Source organism: Schistocerca gregaria, chromosome 2 (genome assembly GCF_023897955.1).
Source record: "Schistocerca gregaria isolate iqSchGreg1 chromosome 2, iqSchGreg1.2, whole genome shotgun sequence".
Lineage (NCBI taxonomy): Eukaryota > Metazoa > Arthropoda > Insecta > Orthoptera > Acrididae > Schistocerca > Schistocerca gregaria.
The window spans coordinates 760,286,004-760,299,039 of NC_064921.1; the positions used below are offsets into that span (position 1 = coordinate 760,286,004).

The window sequence follows — 13,036 nt, forward strand, 5'->3', positions numbered from 1 at the left end:
CTTCTTTTCCTTCTCCCAGCAGAAAGGGTGCGCTGCTGGAAGGTTCTAACACCCAATCTATAAAGAGGACTTGTGTAGTCAGTCCTCTTGACTCCGGCACTTCTTTGACAAGTCCAGTCGTTAGTAACAGAATGCATTCTGATCCTCAGAATGTGTTTCTCGTAGTGAAACAGGAGGAGGGTAGTTTCGAGAAGGTTTTGCCCTTCTATATACAAAAGGGTTTGGAGGGAATCTGTGGCTCCTTAAAATCGCTGAATCACTTGCGCGGTGGGACCTTGCTAGTGGGTACTTCCAATTCCCTGCAGGCAGCTAACCTCCAAACTGCTAAATGCCTTGGGGAATACTACATAGACACTGAACTTCACAGCACCTTGAATTATAGCAAATGTGTTGTGACATGCCGGGATCTAGTCGACATTCCCAAGGAGGAACTGCAACATGTGGGCTTTGGAAGGTATGGTTCACAAGCAACATATCAAGAAGAGGGTTGATGGCAGTCTTATCAAATCTGACTCCTTTTTTCTGACCTTCAGTAGCACGAAAACTTCCATAGCATGTTAAGGCTGACTTCCTTCGCCTTAGTGTGAGGCCTTATTTCCCGATCCCAATGCGCTGTTTTAAATGCCAATGTTTTGGACATACCACCTTAGGGTGTAAAGGCGAAGCAACTTGGGGCAACCACAGTAAGGCCCTCCATTGTCTATATGTTCCCTTTACTTGCCCCCACATGATACACTTTATGAAGAGGCCCCACTGACCTTATTACATATCTCCCCCAGCCGTTCATAATCTGTGGTGATTTTAATACCCACAATGTGCTTTGGCACTCTGCAGTAAATGTTCCAGGGGTAGAGCAATTTAGAGGCTTCTCCTGTAATCTTGTGCATACTTGCTAAATGCGGGACAGAGCACTCACTTCTGCACAGCGACTGGGTCATCCTCTGTCATTGATCTCTCGCTTTGTTCTCCAGCTCTTGCCCACAGTGCTCAATGGAAAGTGGTCAATGACTTGCACAGAAGTGATCACTTTCTTATCTGGATTCACCTGTCAGATGGGTAGGCCCCGAAAGGAAACTGCCACGATGGATGCTCAGTAGAGCCGACTGGACACTTTATAGCCAGTTGGCTGAGCTCGAACACTGTGTGAATGTCGAGGCATGGGTGGATCGTATTACCAAAATCATTCACCGTGCCACTGCAGCATCCATTCCACAGTGCACAGGGCACTAGAAGAGGCAACCTGTCCCTTGATGGAGTGCCGAATGCCACTCTGCAATCAGGACCAGGCATGTGGCTCTGCGTAGGTTCCAGTGTCGGCCAACTGCTGAGAATCTTGCAGCCTTTCAGGTGGTGAGTGCAAAATGTCGCCAAATTATTCAAGAGAGCAAGAAGAGACCATGGCAACAGTTCCTAAATACCATTAATCGTTCCATTGCGTGGGAGACCATCAGGAGAATTTCTAGGAGAGGAGGGACGTGCCCCATGGCTGCTGTAATGGATAGTGGCACTCTCCACACGGATCCACGAGACATCGCCCAGACTATGGCAGCTTATTTTGTCACAGTTACTGCAACAGCCAGTCAGGATCTGGGTTTCCAGCACTATAGAGCGGTTGCTGAGAGGTGTACGTTGGACCTCCACTCCACCTGTAATGTAGTTTACAGCTGCCCATTCTCCATGTGGAAGCTGGATTCTGCATTGTCTGTGGTTCATGACACGTCCCCTGGTAATGACAGGATCCATTACAGTATGCTACGGCACCTCACAAGGCACAACAAAGATATCCTCCTTGCACTTGTTAATGCCATTTGTATCAGGTCAGTTCCCTGACTCGTGTTGTGAGGCAGTTTTAATCCCCCTTTTAAAACCTGGGAGAAACCGCACATGCCCAAGTAGTTACCTTAGTGTTGCCCTCACTAGTTGCATGAGAAAGACTTTGGAGCGGATGGTCAACTGCCACCTTGTCTGGATCTTAGAATGCCAGCAACTCATTGGTCGCTGTCAGTGTGGGTTCAGGAGGTTTCATTCCACCTTTGATAACCTTGCCCTCCTGAAGGCAGCTATACAGCATGCTTTCCTATGCCGCCATCACCTTCCAGGTGGATTTTTTGACATCAAGGAGGCCTATGATACTACTTGGAGGAGTCTCATCAAGGAGCAGCTTCACAAATGAGGTTTTCATGGTTGCCTTCCCATTTTTATTCAGTCCTTCCTCTCACCACAATATCTTAGATACCGAGTCAGTGACCGAGCGAAGTGGCGCAGTGGTTAGCACACTGGACTCGCATTCGGGAGGACGACGGTTCACTCCCGTCTCCAGCCATCCTGATTTAGGTTTTCCGTGATTTCCCTAAATCGTTTCAGGCAGATGCCGGGATGGCTCCTTTGGAAGGGCACGGCCAATTTCCTTCCCAATCCTTCCCTGACCCGAGCTTCCGTCCGTCTCTAATGACCTCGTTGTCGACGGGACGTTAAACACTAACCACCACGACCGAGTTGGTGACATTCTGTCTGATTGCTGTGGGCAGCATAGCCACCTCAAGGCAGTGTTTAAGTGTGACTATCTTTGCCAAAGCTATTAATAGCATTATGTCCGTAGTGAAAAGTCCTGTCCAGTCTTCCTTGTTTTTGGATGATTTCTCTGTGTTTTGTTCTTCTGCAAGCCTCGCAACTACAACACGCCAGTTGCAACTTACTCTTAGATGTCTGGATGAATGGGCACAGAAGAGTGGTTTTAAGTTTTCCACCAAGAAATCCGTGTGTGTTCTTTTACACCATTCTCCTTTGATTTTAATCTTTCCTGAATTGAGGATGAGGGGCACTGTCCTTACTTTTAAAGAGACAGTGCAATTTGTGAGCCCATTTTTGACTCGAAGCTTACGTGGTTACCTCATCTTGGCTTTAAGTATTTTAAAATGTCTTAGCCACAGTACATGGGGAGCAGACAAGACTTATATGCTCCAGTTTTACTATGCATTTGTGCGATCTCGGTTTGATTATGGGTGCACGGTGTATTTATTCTTATTTAAACGTGCTGGATGTTGTGCACCATGAAGGGATTAAGTTGGCCACTGGGGCATTCAGTATAAGCCCCATATCAAGCCTTTGTGCAGAAGCTAGTGAACCACCTCTTCATATATGGCGACAGCTAGTTGCAGTGCGCGAGGCATATAAAACTTATGTCCACACCATACACACCTGCATACTATACTGTCACTCTGCTTCCTCTGGCATGGCTTTTTCATAACTGGCAATGAGCAACGAGGCCCTATGGGATTTGTACACAGGATTGCCTTTCTGAGATGGATATGGCTGGTCTTAATGTTTTACGTCGAGGTTGGAGCAGATTTCCACCTTGGCTCCTCCAGAGACCCAGACTTATTTTAGATGTGACTAATTTTAAAAAAGATAGTACACCAGATTTTACATTTTGTTTTTTAACACTTTAGATGTGCATCACAGTTTTACCGTCATTTACACCGATGGCTCCAAAGAAGGGAATTTCCTTGGCTGTTCTGTAGTGTTCCCTGAGCATGTCACCAGAATTCGCCTGCCTGTTGAATGTAACGTTTTTGCAATGGAGCTCCACGTGATCCTGAAGGAGTAGATGAATCGTATTTGGGGCAATTGGTTTCTCATCTGCTCCGATTCCCTTAGTGCCTTACAATTGTTGCAGAATCTTTACCCAGCTGAGGAGTTGGTCCAGCTGATATATGACCAACTGTACTTGCTCCAATGATGCAGTAAGCAGGTGTCATTCTGCTGGGAGCCGGGTCATGTCAGAATACGGAGTAATGAACAGGCCGATCGGGCTGCCAAGGAGGCCTGCAGAGAGCAGGATGTGGCACAGTGTCCTATTCCCTTGCAGTCTATCATTTCTGCACTGCACAGGAAGTGCATGCAGTTGTGGGAGGAAGAATGGCTTGCGGTGATGGCCAATAAGCTGTGGTTGGTGAAGTCAGCAACTTGGCCGTGGCGTTCCTACTGCCAGTTGCTCAGGCGGGATGAAGTGACCCTCACGCATCTTCGGATTGGGCACTGTACTCTCACACATAGCTTTCTATTACTGTGGGATGATCCCCCGTTTTGTGATGCTTGCGGTGTACACATCTCTGTTCGCCACAATTTAATGCAGTGCATTTAATACCGTGATGCAAGGGCAGAAGTAAAAATTGGTGCGGCTGTGCGCTCTATTTTAGCTGATGATGAGACGTGTGTATCGGTTTTAAAGTTTTGCAATGTGTCTTGACTGTGTCCCAAACTTTTAGGCTGGCGGTTTTAGTGTATTGCAGAGTGGCTGGTTCCTCCCTTTTTTTTCCTTGCAGTCAGCCAGGCACTTCTATCTGCTATATTGTTTTAGCTCCTTCTACCACTCTTCCTGTGTAGTCCATATTTTACCGCTGACACCATGCTTCGTCCTGTTCTTTGGTGTGGGTACGCATATAGTTTTCCAACCTTTGTTCCATGTGTTTTACATTCTGTTTTATCTTCCTGTTCTGGGTATTTTCTTGACACCCGTTTCTATCTGGTTTTGAGCGGCCGCTGAAGACCTTACTGTCGTGCGCCCATACAAACCTCTCCATCCATCCATCCATCCATCCATCCATCCTGCTGTATGTCCTGAAGAAAAGATGATGATGCATGTTGACAATCAGCATTTCAATTGCCTGCCAGTATCAGACTGTAGTAAAAACATATCTGCCACATTCAGCTTGTTTATGTCGTAGTGCTATACAGCTTCATTCTTTTGTCCACATTTTACCAAAATGATAGAACATAGTTCAATAATAGCAAAAAGGTGCTATGTGAATGATAATGTCAACAAGAGTAAACAAGGATGGGTCTGTAACTGCAGTGGGTTGCACTGTTTTGAATCTTCTTGGCAAATTAAAACTGTGTGCTGGGTTAAGACTTGAACCCGTAATCTTGTCTTTCATAGGCAGTGCTCTTTCCTATTCAGTCAGTTTCTGATATGTTCTTCATTTGATGCCACTGAGTTGTGACACCATGTACTTTCTTTTTGCTAAATATGAATTGAACAATTTCCTCTGATTCCATAATGTGCCATATTATGTAAAAGTGAAGTATGGTTTAGGCAATCAAAGACTTTTTACTACATCAAAGAGGATACAAAAAAGGCAGATCCACACAGGCTGTTAAGTTGAAATAAACAGTATATTTAGCACTACAGGGCAGTTTTGGTGTTCATTGGCAGACACACTGATGCATGTGGACACATCCACAGAGTAGATATATAAAAGAAATTGCATATCATACAAATTTAATGTGGCTATGCTGTAAATGTGCACAGCCACAAAACAAATAACATGTAAGTACTTGTACTAGTATACACCACAAAACAAATGTTGGATTAACTGCTTATACTTGTTAGTGCTTGTGTATGTGTGTCTGTCATCTATTGTTGACGAAGGCCGTAATGGCCAAAAGCTTTAATTGTGAAAGTCTTTTTGTTGTGCCTGTGTGCAACTCAGCATCTCCACTATATGGTGTGTAGCAACTTTCCTTTTCATTATACTGTTGCATTCCATCCTGGGTTTTCCACTGTTTGATTTGTATTGGTAGTTTAGTCACATGTGTTTCTTGTGGGTATAATCAAGAAAGTCAAAGGTCTAGCTGCTGCAGCGTGCATCACTGAGTGCATTCAGCTACTACCTGTAGAACCTACTCCCATCTTGAGTGAGATCACGTGCCGAATGTACCAAGTCCACCATGGTTTTCCTTGTTATTGTGACAGCGATTCCTCTGAAAGCTACACTTCCTTGTAACATCATGGTTCCCAGTGAGACAGCACTGCATCCCTCTGGGAAAATCAAGACCTTCTGAGGAAGATCAGCCACAGTGGTTCCCAGTGAGATAGCACTGCATCCCTCTGGGAAAATCAAGACCTTCTGAGGAAGATCAGCCACAGTCCTGCTGCATCAAAGGTTTTATCAGCAATAGTCAACACCTCACACATCTTTGTTGAATTGTACACTGACAGCTGTGAAATATGTACAGCACACACTTGCCTTCCACTTACAGATCTGAGAACCTGACTCTGTTCCTCATTTACCTCCAGATAAAGACTAACTTTCAAACTCAAGTGCATTGGAAGGCACAATAGTTTCAGGGAGCTCTGGCAACAGTAGAAATGCTTAAGCTGCAACAATTATTGCTACAGAATTTTGGTAGCTGCTGAAGCCCAGGACAACATCCTGGACTTATCAGCTGTGGCCATTGCAGCTTTTAGTTGCCTCTATAACAATCCATAATTGCAGAAGTGTTGCCAGTGCAGGATTTTCTGCATGAACCAACCTCTTGATTATGTCTCATAAATATTCGATGGGATTCATGTTGGGCGATCTTTGTTGTTGTTGTGGTCTTCAGTCCTGAGACTGGTTTGATGCAGTTCTCCATGCTAATCTATCCTGTGCAAGATCCTTCATCTCCCAGTACCTACTGCAACCTACATCCTTCTGAATCTGCTTATTGTATCCATCTCTTGGTCTCCCTCTACGATTTTTACCCTCCACACTGTCCTCCAATACTAAATTGGTCATCCCTCTATGTCTCAGAACATGTCCTACCAACCGATCCCTTCTTCTAGTCAAGTTGTGCCACAAACTTCTCTTCTCTCGAATCCTATTCAATACCTCCTCATTAGTTATGTGATCTACCCACCTAATCTTCAACATTCTTCTGTAGCACCACACTTCGAAAGCTGCTATTCTCTTCTTGTCCAAACTATTTATCGTCCATGTTTCACTTCCATACATGGCTACACTCCATACAAATACTTTCAGAAACGACTTCCTGACACTTGAATCTATATTTGATGTTAATAAATTTCTCTTCAGAAACGCTTTCCTTGCCATTGCCAGTATACATTTTATATCCTCTCTACTTCCACCATCACCAGTTACTTTGCTACCCAAATAGCAAAACTCCTTTCCTACTTTAAGTGTCTCATTTCCTAATCTAATTCCCTCATCATCACCCGACTTAATTCGACTACATTCCATTATCCTCGTTTTGCTTTTGTTGATGTTCATCTTATATCCGCCTTTAAAGACACTGTCTATTCCGTTCAACTGCTCTTCCATGTCCTTTGCTGTCTCTGACAGAATTACAATGTCATCGGCGAACCTCAAAGTTTTTATTTCTTCTCCATGTATTTTAATTCCTACTCCAAATTTTTCTTTTGTTTCCTTCACTGCTTGCTCAATATACAGATTGAATAACATTGGGGAGAGGCTACAACCCTCTCTCACTCCCTTCCCAGCCACTGCTTCCATTTCATGCCACTCGACTCTTATAACTGCCATCTGGTTTCTGTACAAATTGTAAATAGCCTTTCACTCCCTGTATTTTACCCCTGCCACCTTTAGAATTTGAAAGAGAGTATTCCAGTCAACATTGTCAAAAGCTTTCTCTAAGTCTACAAATGCTAGAATCGTAGGTTTGCCTTTCCTTAATCTATCTTCTAAGATAAGTCATAGGGTCAGTATTGCCTCACGTGTTCCAATATTTCTACAGAATCCAAACTGATCTTCCCCGAGGTCAGCTTCTGCCAGTTTTTCCATTCGTCTGTAAAGAATTTGCATTCGTGACTTATTAAACTGATAGTTCAGTAATTTTCCATCAATCGACACCTGTTTTCTTTGGGATTGGAATTATTATATTGTTCTTGAAATCTGAGTGAATTTCGCCTGTCTCATACATCTTGCTCACCAGATGGTAGGATATTGTCAGGACTGGCTCTCCCAAGGCCGTCAGTAGTTCTAATGGAATGTTGTATACTCCCGGGGCCTTGTTTCGACTCAGGTCTTTCAGTGCTCTGTCAAACTCTTCATGCAGTATCGTATCCCCCATTTCATCTTCATCTACATCCTCTTCCATTTGGGCGATCTTGGTGACCAGATTACTGAATTGTCCTGACGGTCTTAAAAACCAGTCGCAAACCATTTTGGCTCAGTGACATGACACACTGTCATCTGGAAAAATTCCATTATTGTTTGGGAATATGACATCCATGAATGGTTGCAAATGGTCTCCAAGTAGCTGAACATAACCATTTCCAGTCAATGACCCACGTATACACAGCCGCGTATACAGAGCCACCACCAGCTTGCACAGTGCCTTGACAACAACTTGGGTCCATGGCTAATTGGGGTCTGTGCCACATGTGAACCCTACTATCAGCTCTTGCCAACTGAAATTGGGACTCACTTGGCCATGCCACCTTCTTTCAGTCATCTAGGGTCCAAGTGATACGGTCATGAGCCCATGAGCAGATGATGTGCCGTTAGCAAAGGCAATTGCATTGATATATAAAAACAAAGATTCCATGACTTACCAAGCGGGAAGTGCTGGTAGATAGGCACAATAAAAAAACACACAAACAAAATTTTGAGCTTTTGCAACGCACGGTTGCTTCGGCAGGAAAGAGGGAATGAGAGGAAAAGATGAAGACTTGCCAAACAAAAGCGCTGGCAGGTCAATAGATACACAAACATACACACAAAATTCAAGCTTTGGCAACCAACGGTTGCTTCTTCAGGAAAGAGGGAAGGAGAGGGAAAGACGAAAGGATCTTTCAACATCATCTTTGCCTGTGTACTTCCGCCTCGACTGACATCTCTGTCCAAACTCTTTGCTTTTACAAATGTCTGCTTGTGTCTGTGTATGTGTGGATGGATGTGTGTGTGTGTGTGTGTGTGTGTGTGTGTGTGTGTGTGTGTGTGTGTGTGTGTGTGTGTGTGTATATACCTGTCCTTTTTTTCCCCTTAAGGTAAGTCTTTCCGCTCCCGTGATTGGAATGACTCCTTACCCTCTCCCTTAAAACCCACATCCTTTCGTCTTTCCCTCTCCTTCCCTCTTTCCTGAAGAAGCAACCATTGGTTGCGAAAGCTTGAATTTTGTGTGAATGTTTGTGTTTGTTTGTGTATCTATCGACCTTCCAGCGCTTTTGTATTTATATATTTTCCACTAGCCACCAAGCAGTGTGTGGCGGAGGGCACAATTTGCGCCACAATTATATTCCCCTCCCCCTCCCCCCCTCCCCCTCTCTGTTCCACTCACGGATCGCACAAGGGAAAAACGACTGTCTAAATGTCTCAGTATGAGCTCTTATTTCCCTTATCTTTGAATGGTGATCATTGTACGATTTGAAAGTTGGTGGTAATAATATATGCTCTACATCCTTGGTGAAGATCGGATTTCGGAATTTAGTGCGCAGCCCCTTCTGTTTAACACGCCATCTATCTACAAGTGTGTCCCACTTCAAACTTTCTATGAGATTTGTAACGCTCTCGTGTTGGCTAAATGTACCAGTCACGAATCTTGTCGCTCTTCTTTGGACCTTCTCAATCTCTTGAATCAGACCCAACTGGTAAGGGCCCCATACAGATGAACAGTACTCCAAGACTGGATGAACTAACTTATTTTAAGCTATTTACTTTGTTGAAGGACTGCATCGCTTCAGGATTCTATCAGTAAACCGCAATCTAGAGTTCACCTTACCCGTTACTTATGTAAGCTGACCATTCCATTTGAGATAATTTCAAATAGTCACACCCAGAACTTGACGGACGTTAACTGCTTCCAAAGACTGGGCATTTATTTCGTAGTCATACATTAATTGGAATTTTCGCCTTATTATATGCAGTAGGTTACGCGTACTAATATTGAGAGATAATTGCCAGTGTGTACACCACGCATTTATTTTCTGCAAATTGATTTGTTCACAACTTTTGTGTGATAGTACTTTCCTGTAGACTATAGCATCATCAGCAAACAGTCTCAGGCCGCTGTCAATACCATCAACCAGATCGTTTGTGTAAATCGTAAAAAGTAGAGGACCTATTAATGCTGCCCTGGGTCACACCTGAAGTTGTTTCTGTCGAAGTCACCCCATTCAGGGCGACATACTGCTCTCTGTCTGTTAGAAAACTTTCTATTCCACCATATATGTCATCGGATAGACCATAAGCGCCTACTTTTTGCAGCAAGCGACAGTGCGGAACTGAGTCGGATGCCTTTTGAAAGTTGAGAAATATGGCGTCAACCTGGGAGCCGGTATCTAGAGCCTGTTGTATATCATGCACAAAGAGGACCAGCTGTGTCTCGCATGACCACTTGTTTCCTAAAACCATGCTGGTTTCTGCAGATGAGCTCCTCAGAGTCTAGAAAGGTCATTATGTCTGAACACAAAGTATGTTCCATGATTCTACAACAAATCGATGTCCGTGAAATTGGCTGGTAATTATGTGTATCCGATTTTCTACCCTTTTTATAGATTGGTATGACCTGGGCCTTCTTCCTGTCCCATGGAACTTTCCTCTGTTTCAATGATCTCTGGTAGATGATGGATAAGAATGGTACTATATTTGTAGCATAGTCAACATAAAATCTTACTGGGATACCGTCTGAGCCAGATGCCTTCCTGGCATCTAAGGATCTTAACTGTTTTACAATCCCACATACACTAAACACTATATCAGCCATCCTTTCGTTTGTTTGATAATTGAATGGGGGATGGTGCTGCAGTCCTCCACCGTAAATGAGTTTTTGAAAGCTAGGTTTAGAATTTCGGCCTTCTGTTTATCATCATCAGTTACATTACCCGTACTGTCAGCAAAAGAAGGTATTGAATTATTTGTAGTGTTCATAGATTTTATGTATGACCAAAATTTTTGGGGTTATTTTTAGAATCTGCAGATAAAATATTGCTTTCAAATTCGTTAAAAGAATCTCATTGTCCTTCTGACAGTTGCTTTCATTTCGCATAATTTCTGTTTGTCAGTGGGGCAGTGACTACGTCTAAAACAACTGTGCAAAATTCTCTGCTTTTTCAGTAACTTTCTAATATGTTTGTTGTACCAAGGTGGATCCTTTCCCTCTCCTATGCTTTTGCTAGGCAAGTACTTCTCTAGCACATGGTGGACAATACCTTTAAATTCCGACCAAAGATGCTCAATATCTTTGTGTCCCACGGCGAATGCTTGGAGCTGACCATGAAGATATTCATTAATGACACTTTTATTTGCTTTTTCAAACAAGAAAACTCTATGCTGTTTCTTTGTTGTTTTTTGCAACTTCCACTGACATAAAGCCACAACAACATTATGATCGCTAATACCTTCTTCTAGATTAACTTCCTCAAAAAGATCAGGTCTGTTTGTCGCCAAGATATCTAATATGTTCCCATCTTGAGTTGGTTTTCTAACCAATTGCTCAAGGTTGTATGTTGAGAGTGCTCCTAGAATAACTTCACTCGAATATTTCTTGATGGGATTATGGCCGCATGACAGGAATTAACAGATTTTGAACATGGAATGGTAACTGGAGACAGAAGCATCTGACATCCCATTTCAGAAATTATTTGGGCATTAAGTATTCCGCAATCCAAAGAGCCAAGAGTGTGCTGAGAATACCACATTCCAGGCACTACCTCTCACCCTTGGACAATGCAGTGGCTGAGAACCTTCACTTAACGAGTGAGAGCAGTAGTGTTTGTGTAGCCACAGCCCATTAACACAAAATTTTGCCACATTGTCCTAACAGATATGTTCATCATACATCCTTAATTGATTTCTGTGGTTATTTCACGCAGCATTGCTTATCTGTTAGCTCTGATAACTCTACATGACCACTACTACTCTTGCTCGTTAAGTGAAGGTAGTCAGCCACTGCATTGCCCATGGGTGAGAGGTAGTGCCTGAAATGTGGTATTCTCAGCACACTCTTGGCTCTTTGGATGGTGGAATACTTAATGCCCAAACAATTTGTGAAATGGAATGTCAGATGCTTCTGGCTCCAACTACCATTTCATGTTCAAAGTCTGTCAATTCCTGTCATGCGACCATAATCCCATCAGGAACCTTTCCATGTGAATCACATAAGCAGAAATGACTACTCCACCAATGCACGAGTATACGTGATACTACTGATATCTGTATATGTGCATATCACTATCCCATGACTTTTGACACCTCAGTGTTTGTGTTATAACTTTCATAATTACTCTTTCTTAATCTGTTAATATTTCTCTTCTTAATTTTGTTTCAGAGTGAACCATTTTGGAGGCCAGTGGACCAAAAAGAATTTTCTCGATATAGAGAATTTGTAGTTCATCCTATGGACTTTTCTCAGCTTGAGTATAATATCAGAAGGAAAGCATATGGCAGCACTGAAGCATTTATAGCTGATGTTAAGTGGATACTTCATGACTGTATTGTGTTTAATACACGTTAGTACATTTATTTGAGCTGAGTTTTTATAGTCATATAACCACAAATTTCTGCCCGTATAATTTGTAGTTTACCATTAACAAGTCTGTTTTATCTGTAAAAATTTGATCAACTTTTTCATGTTCTTATCATCTTCCCAGTTAACAATCAATTAGAAGTTGGACAGTTACCATCCATGTAAAAGAAAGAAATTTGAGCTTTCACAATCAGCTCTTACCTTGAGGAACTGAAATATAGACTGGAGGAAGAAAAAGTCTTTAGAAGAAATTATCTAGGTTAAGATGAAATAGGTGGCAAATATTTTAGATTTGTAGCTATGATTAAAAAATGGAGTTTTATTGGTATAAAAACAGTGAAGTACAGACATTTCATTTGTTGTTTTGGTGTTCAGTCCCAAGACTGATTTGATGCAACCCAGTGAACGTGCCTATCTTATGCCCATCTCTTCGTAACTGATGCAACCTACATTGATTTGAACTTACGTACTGTATTCAAGCCGTCGTCTCCCCCCTACACTACTTACCTCCTACATTTCCATCTATTTGGACCTTGTGGTCCAGCGGTAAAGTGCATGCCTGAAAACTGAGAGATTGCAGAATCAGATCGTGGTTGAATCACATATTTTTCAGCCTGCATTTTAACTCAACCTTCACCTCTAAATAATGTAAGGAGTCACCAGAAACAATGCATGCTTCAGATTCCACACTAAACTGTAGGTCCCCTTTCCCCAGTTGAATAACTGTGGTTGGTTAGGTGCACACAAATTGTCAAATTGATGTCTAATT

General features: G+C 42.8%; 1 protein-coding gene across 9 annotated transcripts in view; it reads left to right on the plus strand.

Moving 5' to 3' along the window:
• Positions 1-13,036, plus strand: part of LOC126334965 (uncharacterized) — a 289,683-nt gene that overhangs the window by 130,007 nt on the left and 146,640 nt on the right. For all 9 annotated transcript variants that reach the window (XM_049997738.1, XM_049997741.1, XM_049997739.1 and 6 more), the window contains one exon: positions 12,070-12,250. In XM_049997738.1, the coding sequence (XP_049853695.1) occupies positions 12,070-12,250 (181 nt within the window). The remainder of the gene's footprint in view (positions 1-12,069; positions 12,251-13,036) is intronic.